The sequence below is a fragment of the Python bivittatus genome, unplaced genomic scaffold (assembly GCF_059951505.1).
Source record: "Python bivittatus isolate LINGU-HERP-01145 unplaced genomic scaffold, Pbiv_v1 ctg000220_np1212, whole genome shotgun sequence".
In the NCBI taxonomy this organism is placed as follows: domain Eukaryota; kingdom Metazoa; phylum Chordata; class Lepidosauria; order Squamata; family Pythonidae; genus Python; species Python bivittatus.
In genome coordinates, this window is record NW_028277048.1 from 28,427,330 (window position 1) to 28,439,866 (window position 12,537).

General features: G+C 39.2%; 1 protein-coding gene across 1 annotated transcript in view; it reads left to right on the plus strand.

Moving 5' to 3' along the window:
* Positions 1-12,537, plus strand: part of ANKFN1 (ankyrin repeat and fibronectin type III domain containing 1) — a 126,310-nt gene that overhangs the window by 88,001 nt on the left and 25,772 nt on the right. Inside the window, exons 13-14 of the mRNA XM_088138208.1 lie at positions 1,598-1,745; positions 8,101-8,269. Of these exons, the coding sequence (XP_087994334.1) occupies positions 1,598-1,745; positions 8,101-8,269 (317 nt within the window). The remainder of the gene's footprint in view (positions 1-1,597; positions 1,746-8,100; positions 8,270-12,537) is intronic.

Consider the following 12,537-nt stretch of genomic DNA (forward strand, 5'->3'; position numbering starts at 1 on the left):
GCTGTTGCCTAATGTAGCGTTCACTAGGAATGTGTGGATCATTATAATCAGGTCCGTTTTACTGACCATGTTAGAAATGCAAGACTGCAGGCTGTTGGAATTTTATAAATGTTTTAAAAAGACCTCTGTTAAAAAATATCTGCAACTTTCTCTATAGTGTGGAACTTTTGTAAATTCCATTAATATGTGGAAAAATCTTAAATCTCCCCAGCATGGCTTTTTATGAACATTTCCCCAGTGCTTTTTTGGTTTACATACATTTTCCCATACAGGGTTCTTATAAAAAAATATACTATTTTAACTTCAAATATCCCTAATATACGCTATTTTGTAAGCAACTTTCCAAAATGTTTTCTAAACTCATTTTTCACAAATAAATTATTTTTGGACTGGAAAAAGGAAGCTGCTAGCAGATTCCTTGATATTCAATCTATAGCAAAATCCATTCTGATGAATCTCACAGCTCAACTTTTGTAGAAATCTATAATATATTTATTTTATATTTTGGGCAATTCTATCCTCTAAGTCAGCAAGGGATCAGATGACTCCTGGTTCCAGCTCCTCTTAGCTACGCCTCTTAGAGTGGTAAACCTGTTCCCTCCAGCCTCGCAAGATTGAGTGAATTGGCCCTGTTCCTTTCTAACACATCGGTCCTGGAATGGTGATCTCTGAAAACCCTTTTCGTGATTAGGAATCTCAGGGTATATGCCAAGATTTCTCATCATCTGTCATTTATCTGCACAGTTTGCAGCATTCAGCCAGACTAATGCAACATGACAAGGAAGCAAAGAAATAAACTCCACATCCTATCAACAGGAAGGTCCAGGGATGCAGTTCCTACATGCTTTTACCCAGGGACTAACTAGCCCTTTCACTGTAATCCAGTTGAATGGATGCTGATCAAAGATCAAGAGAGACCAAACTTGCAGAGATGCTGGGTGTACTTGTTTTGCCTACCTAAAGCCCACATAGGCCTTCCCCAATGGCACTTACAGCTTGACCAAGACAAAGACAGCATCACAGTGTTATACCTGAAACTCTGCCCCTTTGGGGTGTTCAAGCAACATCATGACAAACGTAGGAAACAGGAGGTGCTTGCATCACTTAACCCCCCTTGTCCTCCTGCTGCGGATGTTCCTGTCCACCACGACAACTTATCAACCAGGAGAGACCCAGTGAAGTACACATACTCCAACAATCCCCTTGTTTCAGCTTTATGCCTTAAAATCTTAAGAACAGAGGAAGAATAAAAACCCAGCAGTTTTGACTGGGTACACCCAATGCTGAAACATGCCTGATGAGAAAATTGAGCCCCCCTGGAAAACTGCCATGGGAGCCCAAGGAATGTGTATTAAAAAATTATAGAAACATGGAACAGCCTGCACGTCAAAGTCTTCAGCTTGATATGCACACTCAGAATGAAATCAGAAAGTTGGCCCTTTTTTTAACCACAAGCAATTGGGCCTGTTACAAGTTTAGAACATTTTACTATCTGAGAACAAAAACCTCAACAAAGCCCAAACATACATTCAGTAAATTCTTCCTTGTGCAATGAACTTTTGTTATATTTCTAATTTTAACTTCACTCCCTATACAGAGAGGAATGGGAATGGATCCAAAGACTTTCTGGCTCAGAATCTATGGAAAATATGGATCATTCTGCAGAGTGCCCGACTCGACTGTTTTTTGAGCTCCAAATGGCAATGAAAGCTCTTCTTAAACAGATCAATCTACCTCTACAACAGGTATTTTGGAACGTGACCCTTGTCATCCATCTCATTTCAAGTAGTTAAAGTCATTGATGGGAAAACATTGGTAATATGCATACGTCTGTGTGTGCGTTTGTATGTGTGTGTATGCTGATCAACAACACTGAACTTGAGCTGATTCAGTGTCAAATTTGATTTGTCCAGATTGTGCTACCAATTAGGAAAAGATGGAGTTGCATTTTACTTGCCTTAAGACAGACGAATAAAAGTTGTATTAAAGTTCATAGCCTTGTTGCCTTTGCAAGCTTTCAGAAATTATGCTCTAACCTACAGTGAGCTCATGGTGAAACCCCATATAAAACTTAATTTCATTCGAGATAGTGATCCATGCCATAAAACAAATGGCCAGCTGTAAGTGGCAATAGAGCTTATTGAGCACACACACTTATATAAGTGTGTGAAATATGGTTTGTGTTGGAGATCTATATGTGTATATGTGAAAGAGTGTTCCTGAGAGCAGGAATTTAACCTGGGCAAGTTAGTGAACCTGGGCAAGTTAGTGATTAGTGAAGCAGGTTTTATATCTGTAACAGAAAGGTGATGTATTTATAAGAAATACATTATAGGGATAGGCAAAGGGAGAGGTGTCCAGGAGCATGCACTCTGTATCTGTGTCCCTGGGAAGAGAGACAGAAGAAAGTGACCTCAGACTAGCAACCTCTTAAACAAAAAGTATGTGAACTGAGAAGCAAAGCGGGAACACAGAGAACATCTTTAACTTTCTGTCTGCACCCTGCTGACCTTGTGACTAGTAGGTCATGAAGTGGTGAAGAGTCAGTACCATCAGATTTGCACCTTCAACAGTTGGGTGATGAGCACAGGTAATACAGTGAAGCAAGTGCATGACTGCTACTTTGTATGCCCAGATCCCAGGTCTTTTCCCACGGGTGCATCTCTTGCAGTACTGTGTTAAAACAAAATGATACACAGTTAAAGTATCTAGCTGTCATCCGATCCCTTTGCCATACATCCAGATTTAGCTCATAAGAGCTGAGTGCAGTTGTCTTCAGTGGTGATTTGTTTATAATTTACACAGCCTCCTGAATTGATGATGATGATGATGATGATGATGATGATGATGATGATGATTCGATTGGTTAGTCTTCTTTATGTTTAATCTTAGTCCCATTTTTTCACTGTGCTTCTTGGCTTTCCTTACTAGAGATTGCAGATCATTTATATTTTCAGCCATCAGAGTAATATCATCAGCATAGTACAAGGTACTGATGTTTCTTCCTCCAATTTTAAAACTATGTTCATCATACTTCAATCCAGACTATCTCAATATATTCAGCATATAAATTGGATAAATAAGATGAGTGTATACATGCCAACCTGGAGCCAGTCTGTTTTGCCATGTTCTGTCCAGACTGTGGCTTTCTGACCAGTGTCTAGGTTTTGCTTGAGGACAATGAGATATTCTGGGATTTTCATTTTCCTAAGCACATTCCACAACTTGACATAGTCAATACAATCAAAGCACTCTCTATAGTCAATGAAGTACATAGTGACAGCATGCATAAGGAATAATGTCTCATGTTCTTGGCCTTTTCTAAAGCTATCTTGAACATCTGGCATCTCCCTTTCCACGTAGGGCTCTAATCTGTGTTAGATGATCCTAAGCATTATTTTGCTAATATGAGAAATTAAGGATATTGTATAATAGTTTACACACCCTGCTAAATTTCTTTTATCTGGTATTGTTATGTAGATGGCCCTCCATTCTGTTGGCCACTGTGTCATTAGGTTTGGTTGTTCTAACCGAACTGTGCTAGCATAATTTGGTTAGAACCTTTACTGATTCTTCTATTGTTGTTTTCCATATTTCAGTGATATGCCATCAATTCCTGAAGCCTTATCTCTTGATTACTGTCCTTTAGCATATTAATTTGATGTTGGAAACTCCTTCTGTGTTTGGAAATCTTTTGGAAAACTTTCCTTGGTTTTCCAGGTCTGTTTCCATCTTCAATGTCTTTATGATACTGTTTCTCTTCTCTTCTAACAATCTTCTAAAATACTTTGTTAAGTTTCTTCCTGAGATCTCTGTCTTTCTGGACTTTGGCTTCTCTTCTCTTCTCAACAATTTCACCTTATATTCTGATATTCAGTTTCATTTCTTTTATTTCTTAGTCTTTAGCAGTGTGTTTTTACACTCATCCTGAACAACTTCTTCGATTTCATTCCACAGTTCCTCTGGTTCCCTATCACTGAGCTTCAGGACTTCAAAGTGACTCCTGATGTTCTTCTTGAAAATGGTGGTTAGATGTTCAAGTTCATATTGTGGAAACTGGTTGGCCATGTTCTTCTGCTTAGCTTGACTTGGAACTTACATATGAACAGTTCTTGATCTGTTCCAAGGTCAGCCCCTGGCTATGTCTTTAGCTCTTGAATTAAATTGATCTTTTCCACCTCCTTATATCAGTAATATAGGCAATTTGATTTCTGTGGAATCTATCCAGTGATATCCATGTATGTAGGTGTCATTTTGATTGTTGGAAGACTATTAGCAATGAAGAAATCACTAACACTGGATTGACAGGAATTAATAAGTTGTTCTGCTTCATTTTAGTTTCCTAGGTCATAGAGCCCAACTATGTTTTGCTCCTTAATATTTCCAACTTTGGCATTCCAGTCCAACCACAAGCAGAACATCTTGTTTGCAAGTTCTGTCAATTTCAGAATGAACTTCAAGCTCATCAAGCTCCTGTTCTCCTGCATCAGTGGTTGGAGAATAAACTTGGATAATCATCCTATTAAACTAGGATAATCTTCCTATTAAACATTGTCTGTGAAGTCTAATTGATATTATTCAGTCATTGATTGAATTGTACCCAAATATTGTCCTTGATATATCTTTCCTGACTATGAAAGCTAGACTGTTCCTTCTTTGTTTTTCATGTCCTAAATCATAAACAGTATGATCTTCTGACTAAAAGTGTCCAATTCCAGTCCATTTCAATTCGCTGTTGCTTAAGGTGCCAAAGTGTAGTCAATTCATTTCATTTTTCACTGTGTTGAGCTTTCCCATATTCATGCTTCTTACATTCCATGCTTCCACTGTAATTCTGTCTTTGCAGCTTTGGATTTTCTTTCCAGCATGGCAACATCAGCAACTAGACATTCCAAAGGCTTTATTCTAGATTAGTCATAAACAACATTAGTACTCCAAAAGATCCTGAGCTCTTCCCCAGTAGCATGTTGAGTGCTATCTGACCTGAGGGGGCCATCATCAATCAATTTATATTATCTATCCATGTGGTTTTCTTGGTAAAATGCAGGAGTGATTTACCATTGCCTTCTCCTGTACAGTATGAATTGATACCTTTCCTATTGTCACTGAAGTGATCATCCACTTCCAGCATCTTCCTATATCACTGCTGCTCAATATAGGTGCCCACTTGCTTTAGTTAGTCAGCTGGGATGACCTTCACACTTGGTTGACGCTGCTGGGATGATATATTTTTGGCAAGCACTCCCATATTTACATACCATTCAAAAGAGACAACAAAAAGCTAAGAAGGAAACCAAAAGACCAGGACATATCCCCTCCAGCAGCCAACACGCAGATAAGCAGGGATTAACACCAGACAAACCAACAGAAAACAGTGCCCTAATCAAGGAGCTGCCAAGGAGAAAAACCACACCCCCACCAACACTGACAGGGCAAGCTACTGTATAGAAACAGGGAGCAAACCCCAAGCTCACTAGCACTTACCTAGTTGGGTAGTGAAACGTCTGCAAGCAAACAACCAAACTCAGAGGACCCCACCAAGGACTCCACTCCCAGTATTCGTTGCTTATCCCTCCCAAGAACACACACACACACACACACACAAATGATGAGGCTGCACAGCAGAACTTGAAGAGGTCTCCTGAATTAGACATGCTTTCATCGGATTTTTGCAGATTCAGATTTTTTGTTTAGGAAATAGTTTGGATTGAGAGAGAATGACAGATAACTGGTTTTATTGTATTGATTTCTTTACTTTTATTATTGTGATTCCTTTCTTCATTTTCTATTTTTCTTTTGTGGTATTGTTTTACCTCTGGAATAATTTGTCAATCATTATGAGAGCCCATAAGTGATCCAGAAAGTAGATCAAAGCTAAACAGCACAGATGCACACAAATATGCACAAAGAAACAGACACACACACGTAACTCCATATTTCTTCATGCTTTGCAAATTATGCCAATAAATCTTGACTTAAAAGAAACCAGGTCATGTACCTTCACATTTATTGACCAGGAATAGACACAGCCATGAGCCCATTTCAGGCTCCTGCTGAGTGTGCACAAACATGTGACTGCTAGATGGACAAAAAGAGAAAAAGCATAGGGGCATCACCTCCCACACACCTTATTTCATCTCCTTCCCTCACACCCTCCAGCATGGCCTTCCCACTTCCCACCCCTTGGCTTGGCACTTACTCTTTCAAAAAGCTCTATCAATGCAGGCTGTTCTCTGTAGAATTCTTGTTTTGGACACCATGAATATTTTTTTTTTCCTTTCCCTCCCCCCCCCTTTTTTTTAATATTTTTTAACTTATTTTAAAACATTTAAGGAACAAAATAAATGACTACCTAAAAGAGAAAGGACATAGTGGATGGAAAATAAAATATCAGTAAATAAACAGAGAATTTACAATTGTCATAAAATGTAAAATTCACTATTTCATTATTTATTGAAAATCACAACATTCGAAACATTAATATTTATATTGATGTCAGCACTATTTACTATTATTCCTAAAATAAATGCTCTTGCTCTTGCTAAAAAAGGGGAAAAAATAATAAAAACAATCAGTACAACCATATTAAGTTCTAAATCCCTCCCATTGTGCCCGACTAGCAATTACATCAAAATATTTATAAATATTAAAATTCCTTCTGGTTTCTATCTTTACATCAAATATTTCTTCCTTAAAACTCTTGACTTATGTGACATGTAGTATAGAGGGAAGCCATTCTTGCTTAAATTTAGTCAAACCTCTGGTTGTATACTTTTAATTTTGCCATTGCTGCATATTCCCCAAATTTGGTTTTCCAGTCGGTAAAGTATACAAAAAAGTATAAAGTGTATATTTTTTCCAATGTTGGGGCAAATTTGTCCTCATGGCCATCAGCATGTGACATCATGAATGTTAAATTGTTGGAAAGTAGTGGCTTATTTTCTACCACTTTTTAATATTAACAGTAACAGTCCCATGAACAGCCCTCAGATCTTTTTTTATTTTTTGGCGTAAAGCTACTTTGCATACACCCATTTCATTGTGCCTACACAAAGACGACCAAGGATATAGAGAACTCCAGGCTATAATCAAATTCACTATCTTCTGCATGGTTAGCCTCTCTTCTAAGTATGATTGGAATGATTCATCCATTGGGCGTATTGTGTTGAGGGGAGGTGGAACCTGATCTGAATCATCTCTCAAATTCTGCAGGCCTTTAAAAATAACTAAAGCTAAACGGAAAAATAAGGGAGGCTTATGATGCATGCTGAGTCATGCATCTTGTAGGCAGCAATATCTCAAATTTAAGAGCTAGAATTTCTCATCAGCCAGGATTGGTGTATATGGACGTCTGCTTCTGAACTACTTGGGCAGCAGCATCCCATTTTGAAATAAGCAGAGTTTCTTCTCTTTTCCCAAGGGGGTCACATCCTGTAACAGGGAGCAATGCTTTGTGGGGAAAAGGGGACCAGGATAGATATAATCCATACTCCAGTTTGGGATAAAAAGAATTCTTAATAAAAAAAAAAAAAGCACTCTCATTTGACTTTAATGTTTTTCTCCGGTGTGGCTTGTGCATTTTTTGCGTTGGCCCAATTTGTGGAGGCTGATGGAGGGGAAGTGGTGGGGGGGACAGGTCAAACACCCTCCAGAACTCTACCTAGTTCTCGTAATGAATTTCTGAGTGTTAAAGGTTTTTAACTGAATTCATTTTCATGTTTCCGCATAAATGATACAGTCATAATCTTGAAAAGTTCAGAGTGTATGTTTTCTGGTTAATAAGTAACATGGATGTTATTTTCTGGGGGAGGTTGGGGTTGTATGTGTATATGTGTGTTTTAATTAGAGCATTAAATAGTTTCTGAAGTAAGATTAAGAAAAGCACACATCAATGTGTGTGTGTGTGCACGCGTGCACTTGCATGCATTCATCCACATCCATGTGCCTATGTTTTATAAAAATGCCAGTTTGGTGGATGTTGTGAAACTTTGCTCTAATGCTTTATATCACGGGGGGGGGGGGCGGTATTTATATAAGTGCTATGTTATAACTTTTTCCCTCCCCCACCCCCATTTCTTCTCTGTGCGTGTCCCTCTGTAGGCTAAGCTGTTCCGTCTGTATACACAGGAGGTGTTGGAACTGGGTCACAATGTGTCCTTTCTTCTCCTGCTCCCTGCCTCAGACGACGTCTGCACTGCCCCAGGACAGAATAACCCTTACACCCCCCACACAGGATTCCTTAACCTCCCTCTTCAGATGTTTGAACTCGGTATACTACCTTGGTTCTCCTAGAAATATTAACCCGGTTGCCTTATAATAAAATCACAAAGTTGTATCTGTTCCCATCCAGTCCTCACTTCCCCCACCGCAGTGGAGAGTCAATAAATCATGTGATTTCTTGGCAACATCACTTTTTCTCTCTGACTCCAGATAAGTAATAAAGAGAGCCCGGCTACCAGATTACATGTGCTAGACATCATTCTTGGCATGCAGAAGCCAGCCAGATATCGCACAACACACAGCCCTTGAGTGTAGTAAAGGCCTTCAGAATAAGGTCATTCTGAAATGGATAAATCAGGCACGGCTGGATGAAAGCAAAGTGGGTCAGACTGTCTTAGCCATGCTTTTGATGTTGACATCTGATGGAGAAAGCATGCTTCATAATTGCTCCTATTTGCCTACTCAGAGTAGTTTGACCTCAGACAAATACATGCATTTATGTATGCCTTTGTTATTTTATTTAGAAGAGACAGAATTTCTGTGACAAATTTTGCTAATTTGGATTCATTCTGGAGGAGATCAGTCATTTTTGGAATATATAACATTTTATTTGTTTGGAAGAATTGTTGCCTGATTGCCAGCTGCTGGGGAACAACAGCAGGAAGGGGCTGCTTCTTCCAAGCCTATATTTTGTGGGCTTCCCAGATACAAGCACAAAGGATAGGAAGTTGAACTAAATAGACTGATTCCACAGGGTCAGGGACACATCTATAATTTTGACAGCATGTGATTGGCACACTCACAAAGTGGCTACCACGGAAGACTTGCTCACACACAGTTTGGTAACCTTGTAGGCATGGCCAGCTGCAAAACACTCATTAGCCAAAAGGCTAACTAGCCCCTAGGGATGTTCTCACCTTTATTATGATGCTGATACGTTGTATTGCAGCATCCTGTTTAATTCTTAAATTAAAATAATGTTTTGGTAAAGGCTGGGAGCTTGGTAGACTGCAGGGGAATATCTGGCACTGCACTGGTCCCCATGGCTCCATGCTAATCATTCCCATAATAGAATATTATTTCTAAAATTTAGAGCAGTTTCCCAGCTGGTGGTTTCCGGATGCCTTGGGACTACAGTTCCCAGGTTTCCCTGCCAACAGGGCCAGGCACCAGGTGTTCAATTTGGTATAAAAAGTTTGGCTTTTCCATTGAGGCTTAGGGTTAGACTTTGCACCTCCCCTACCCCTTTTTGTAAACCTAGGAATCCCCTATGGGCGCTGCTAAAATTTGGCAGTTAAATGCAAAGATTACTGAGAAGGTTTTCATCTTTTTCATGAAAAAGAAAGAAAATAGGTGCATCAAGCTCCATTCACTCCTCCAAAGATACCACCAGACCTTCTCAGTAGCCATTAAGCACATCCCCAGCTACTGTACAAAAAAGTAAACCCAGAAGTCATCATGTTTCCAGTAGGATTAGAACCACATTTCATATCCGGTATAGATCTGCACAGACAATGGAGGTTGTAAAGCAGTTTGCTGTAAACAATGAGCATTTGGGCTGCTTTGCTCATCTATCTCAATGCAGTGAATTTATAATGAGGGAGTTGTAAGCACTCCAGGGAGAATTCTACTCACAGCTCAATTTTACTTTCCAAACAAAAAGTAACTGATCTCATGCCCTCGAGCAGGGGCCATTTTCTGATTTATTGCACATTTTTCCCCAGTGCCTATAAAATAGCTGTGATTCACCTCCCAAATATTGGAAGCTTCCACTCCCTATTAGTTGGTGGCTACTGGATCTTTAACTGTGAAACCACAGATGACTCTGCTAAAGTAACATTTGTTACACTAACATTATAGGCCTGATTTTCAACCACACCACAGTAAGAAGATGCAGCTCTGAAGCTAAAACAGCAGCTGTCATTTTGCTAAAGTGCCACCTGTGTGGGGCTGTAAGACTTCCAGATGCTCAGAGTCCTATAGAAATTAGCCCTGTTGGAAGATGATGGAAAAAGTCAGAACTGCCTTTTTTTTTTTTTTTTTTTTTTTTTTTGAGATACAGCTGAAAACATGCTGGCATGATTAAACAGAGATATAATGGATTTGGGGAGATCTTAAAAATATATCTAGGCTTTAAAAAAAACCAGTTTTTCAAACAATTGAAAAGGAGGTTGTGGCAGTTCACCTGCAGCCCCATGACACCTCATCATAATTTTAGGTGGAATAGCTTTGGCAAGCCTTTAAAACAACAGAAAACCTATTCGACCTGTAAGACAATTGAGGAAAGTTAAAATTCTATTAAGGTGATTAATAAAATGTTTCAAATATTCACCACTGAACATATAATCCACTTAATTTGCACTGTGAAGAGTTGCTACCCACATTAGGTTAGAGGCAGGACCATCAGAATCTGCTGCAGTTTTCCTGAATCTATTAGTGCATATTTCCTTGTGTTCTTGACACTGCTGATTGGAAGCAGGTTGCCAGGATTTTAGACAGGATTCTTTAGTAGTTCTTCCTGAAAATGCCAGAGATTGAATGTGGGATGTTTTGATGCAGAATATGAGCTGACCCTGAACAAGCAACATTGATCATGGAAGTTTGTATGTTGACCCAGTGAATACAAAGAAAACAAGTCCATCAGAGGCTAATTCTTTGTTCCGTGGAGACCTCTGCTGAGAAGATGGCTCTGCTAAAAACTCATACCATATTTAGATCAGCTTATAGAAACTGCTGTCACAATACCGAGAAGCCTTTGTAGGAACTTCCCTAGCCGTCCTCAGAGAATAACACCTGTCTGAAACTCCTTAAAGCAGCCTTACCCTTTCCCTCGAAAAGGACAGTTGCATGTTTCTGAGAAAATAAGCAGCTGCTTTGATAGGTTGCATGAAGGTGATGCCTCTGTGCTCTTGTGCTCCAAGGACTGTTTTGGAGATTGAATCCAACGTGCTGCAAATGCCTATTATTTGTTGCCATTGCACATGGATAAATATTCAGTATTAATATACAGTGGTAATAGTTTGTGTAAGAAGAAGCCAATGTATTTAGAGCTGATACTATCTGAGAAAGCTGTGATGAAACAGCAAGTTACATATAATTGCCTGTAGGATGTGCTTCATGATTTCCAGTAGTAACTGTTCAGAACAGAAAATGATCAAAGAGTGAGGGGGTAATCAAATAGTGTCATTCTTTCCCCTATTCCTAACAGCAAGTTTTAGCTCTACTTCTTTCTCTTGTGGAGACAGAAATAGTGCTTGATAGAGCTTCTGTGCTAGCTCTGTGACCAGTGAATACATTATCACACCCAAGACATAGATCTGGCAACATGATTTTTAGAAACGCAGCATGAACAGAAATACAGACTTGCACCCCTTCACTTTTTGTTGTTGTTGTATTTTCTTTTTCAGTTTTATGGGGGGGAAAAAGAGAGAAGCACCATGATTAATCAGAATTGAAAATCCATATTCAGAAAGGTATACACAACTAGTAAGGTGATATTTTTATTGGGCCAGTATCTATAGATGTAATGAGGGTTTGTGCATTTTCAAATTGCATGGAACTCTTTATCAGGCAGAATGCATAGGTAGTGTTGTACAATAATTCTTCAAAAATCTGAGTCTCATCTTAATCTATACTTCATTAACCTGGTACTCTCCAGATGTACTGGCTGGGAATTATGGGAATTTTATTCTAACACATCAGGATGACACCAAAGAAGGAAGAGCATTCTATACCATGATCTGAACTGATCTAGTGTTCAAAGAGAAAGGAAAAAGGTCATAGTCTGAAATCAGTGGCTGCCCTTTGAAAAATGTGGCATATTCCTAAACACAATGTGATGCTCTATTCAATGAAAGCTAGTTGAACAAGAGGTTTTGAATGGCATATCAGGATGTATGGGATTGGTGGATGGGAGGGGGAAGTTACCACTTGCAAATGCAACAGAAATATAGCACCACCAAACTTTCAGCATCTAAAAGATAGAGCAGCGTTTGCCACAGCATCTGTTTTGGAAATAGGAAACACTTGGTGAGTAGATCAGCATTTCTATGACTTCTTTTAAAATACCTGAGGCCTGGATTGGAAAGTTCATAGTACACTGGTAAGGCACATACTTTCTGTGCAGAAGGTCTTGGGCTCAATCCCTTGCAGTCCACATTAAACAACCACAACAAAAAGTAACTGATCTCATGCCCTCGACATGGGATTAGGTATTTGGTAATAGAAAGGACCTTCTACCTATGTCCTGCAATAGGCAATACTGAAACGGTGGGCTAAGTGGACAAAGAGTCTGATCTGGTCTATGACAGTATCCAA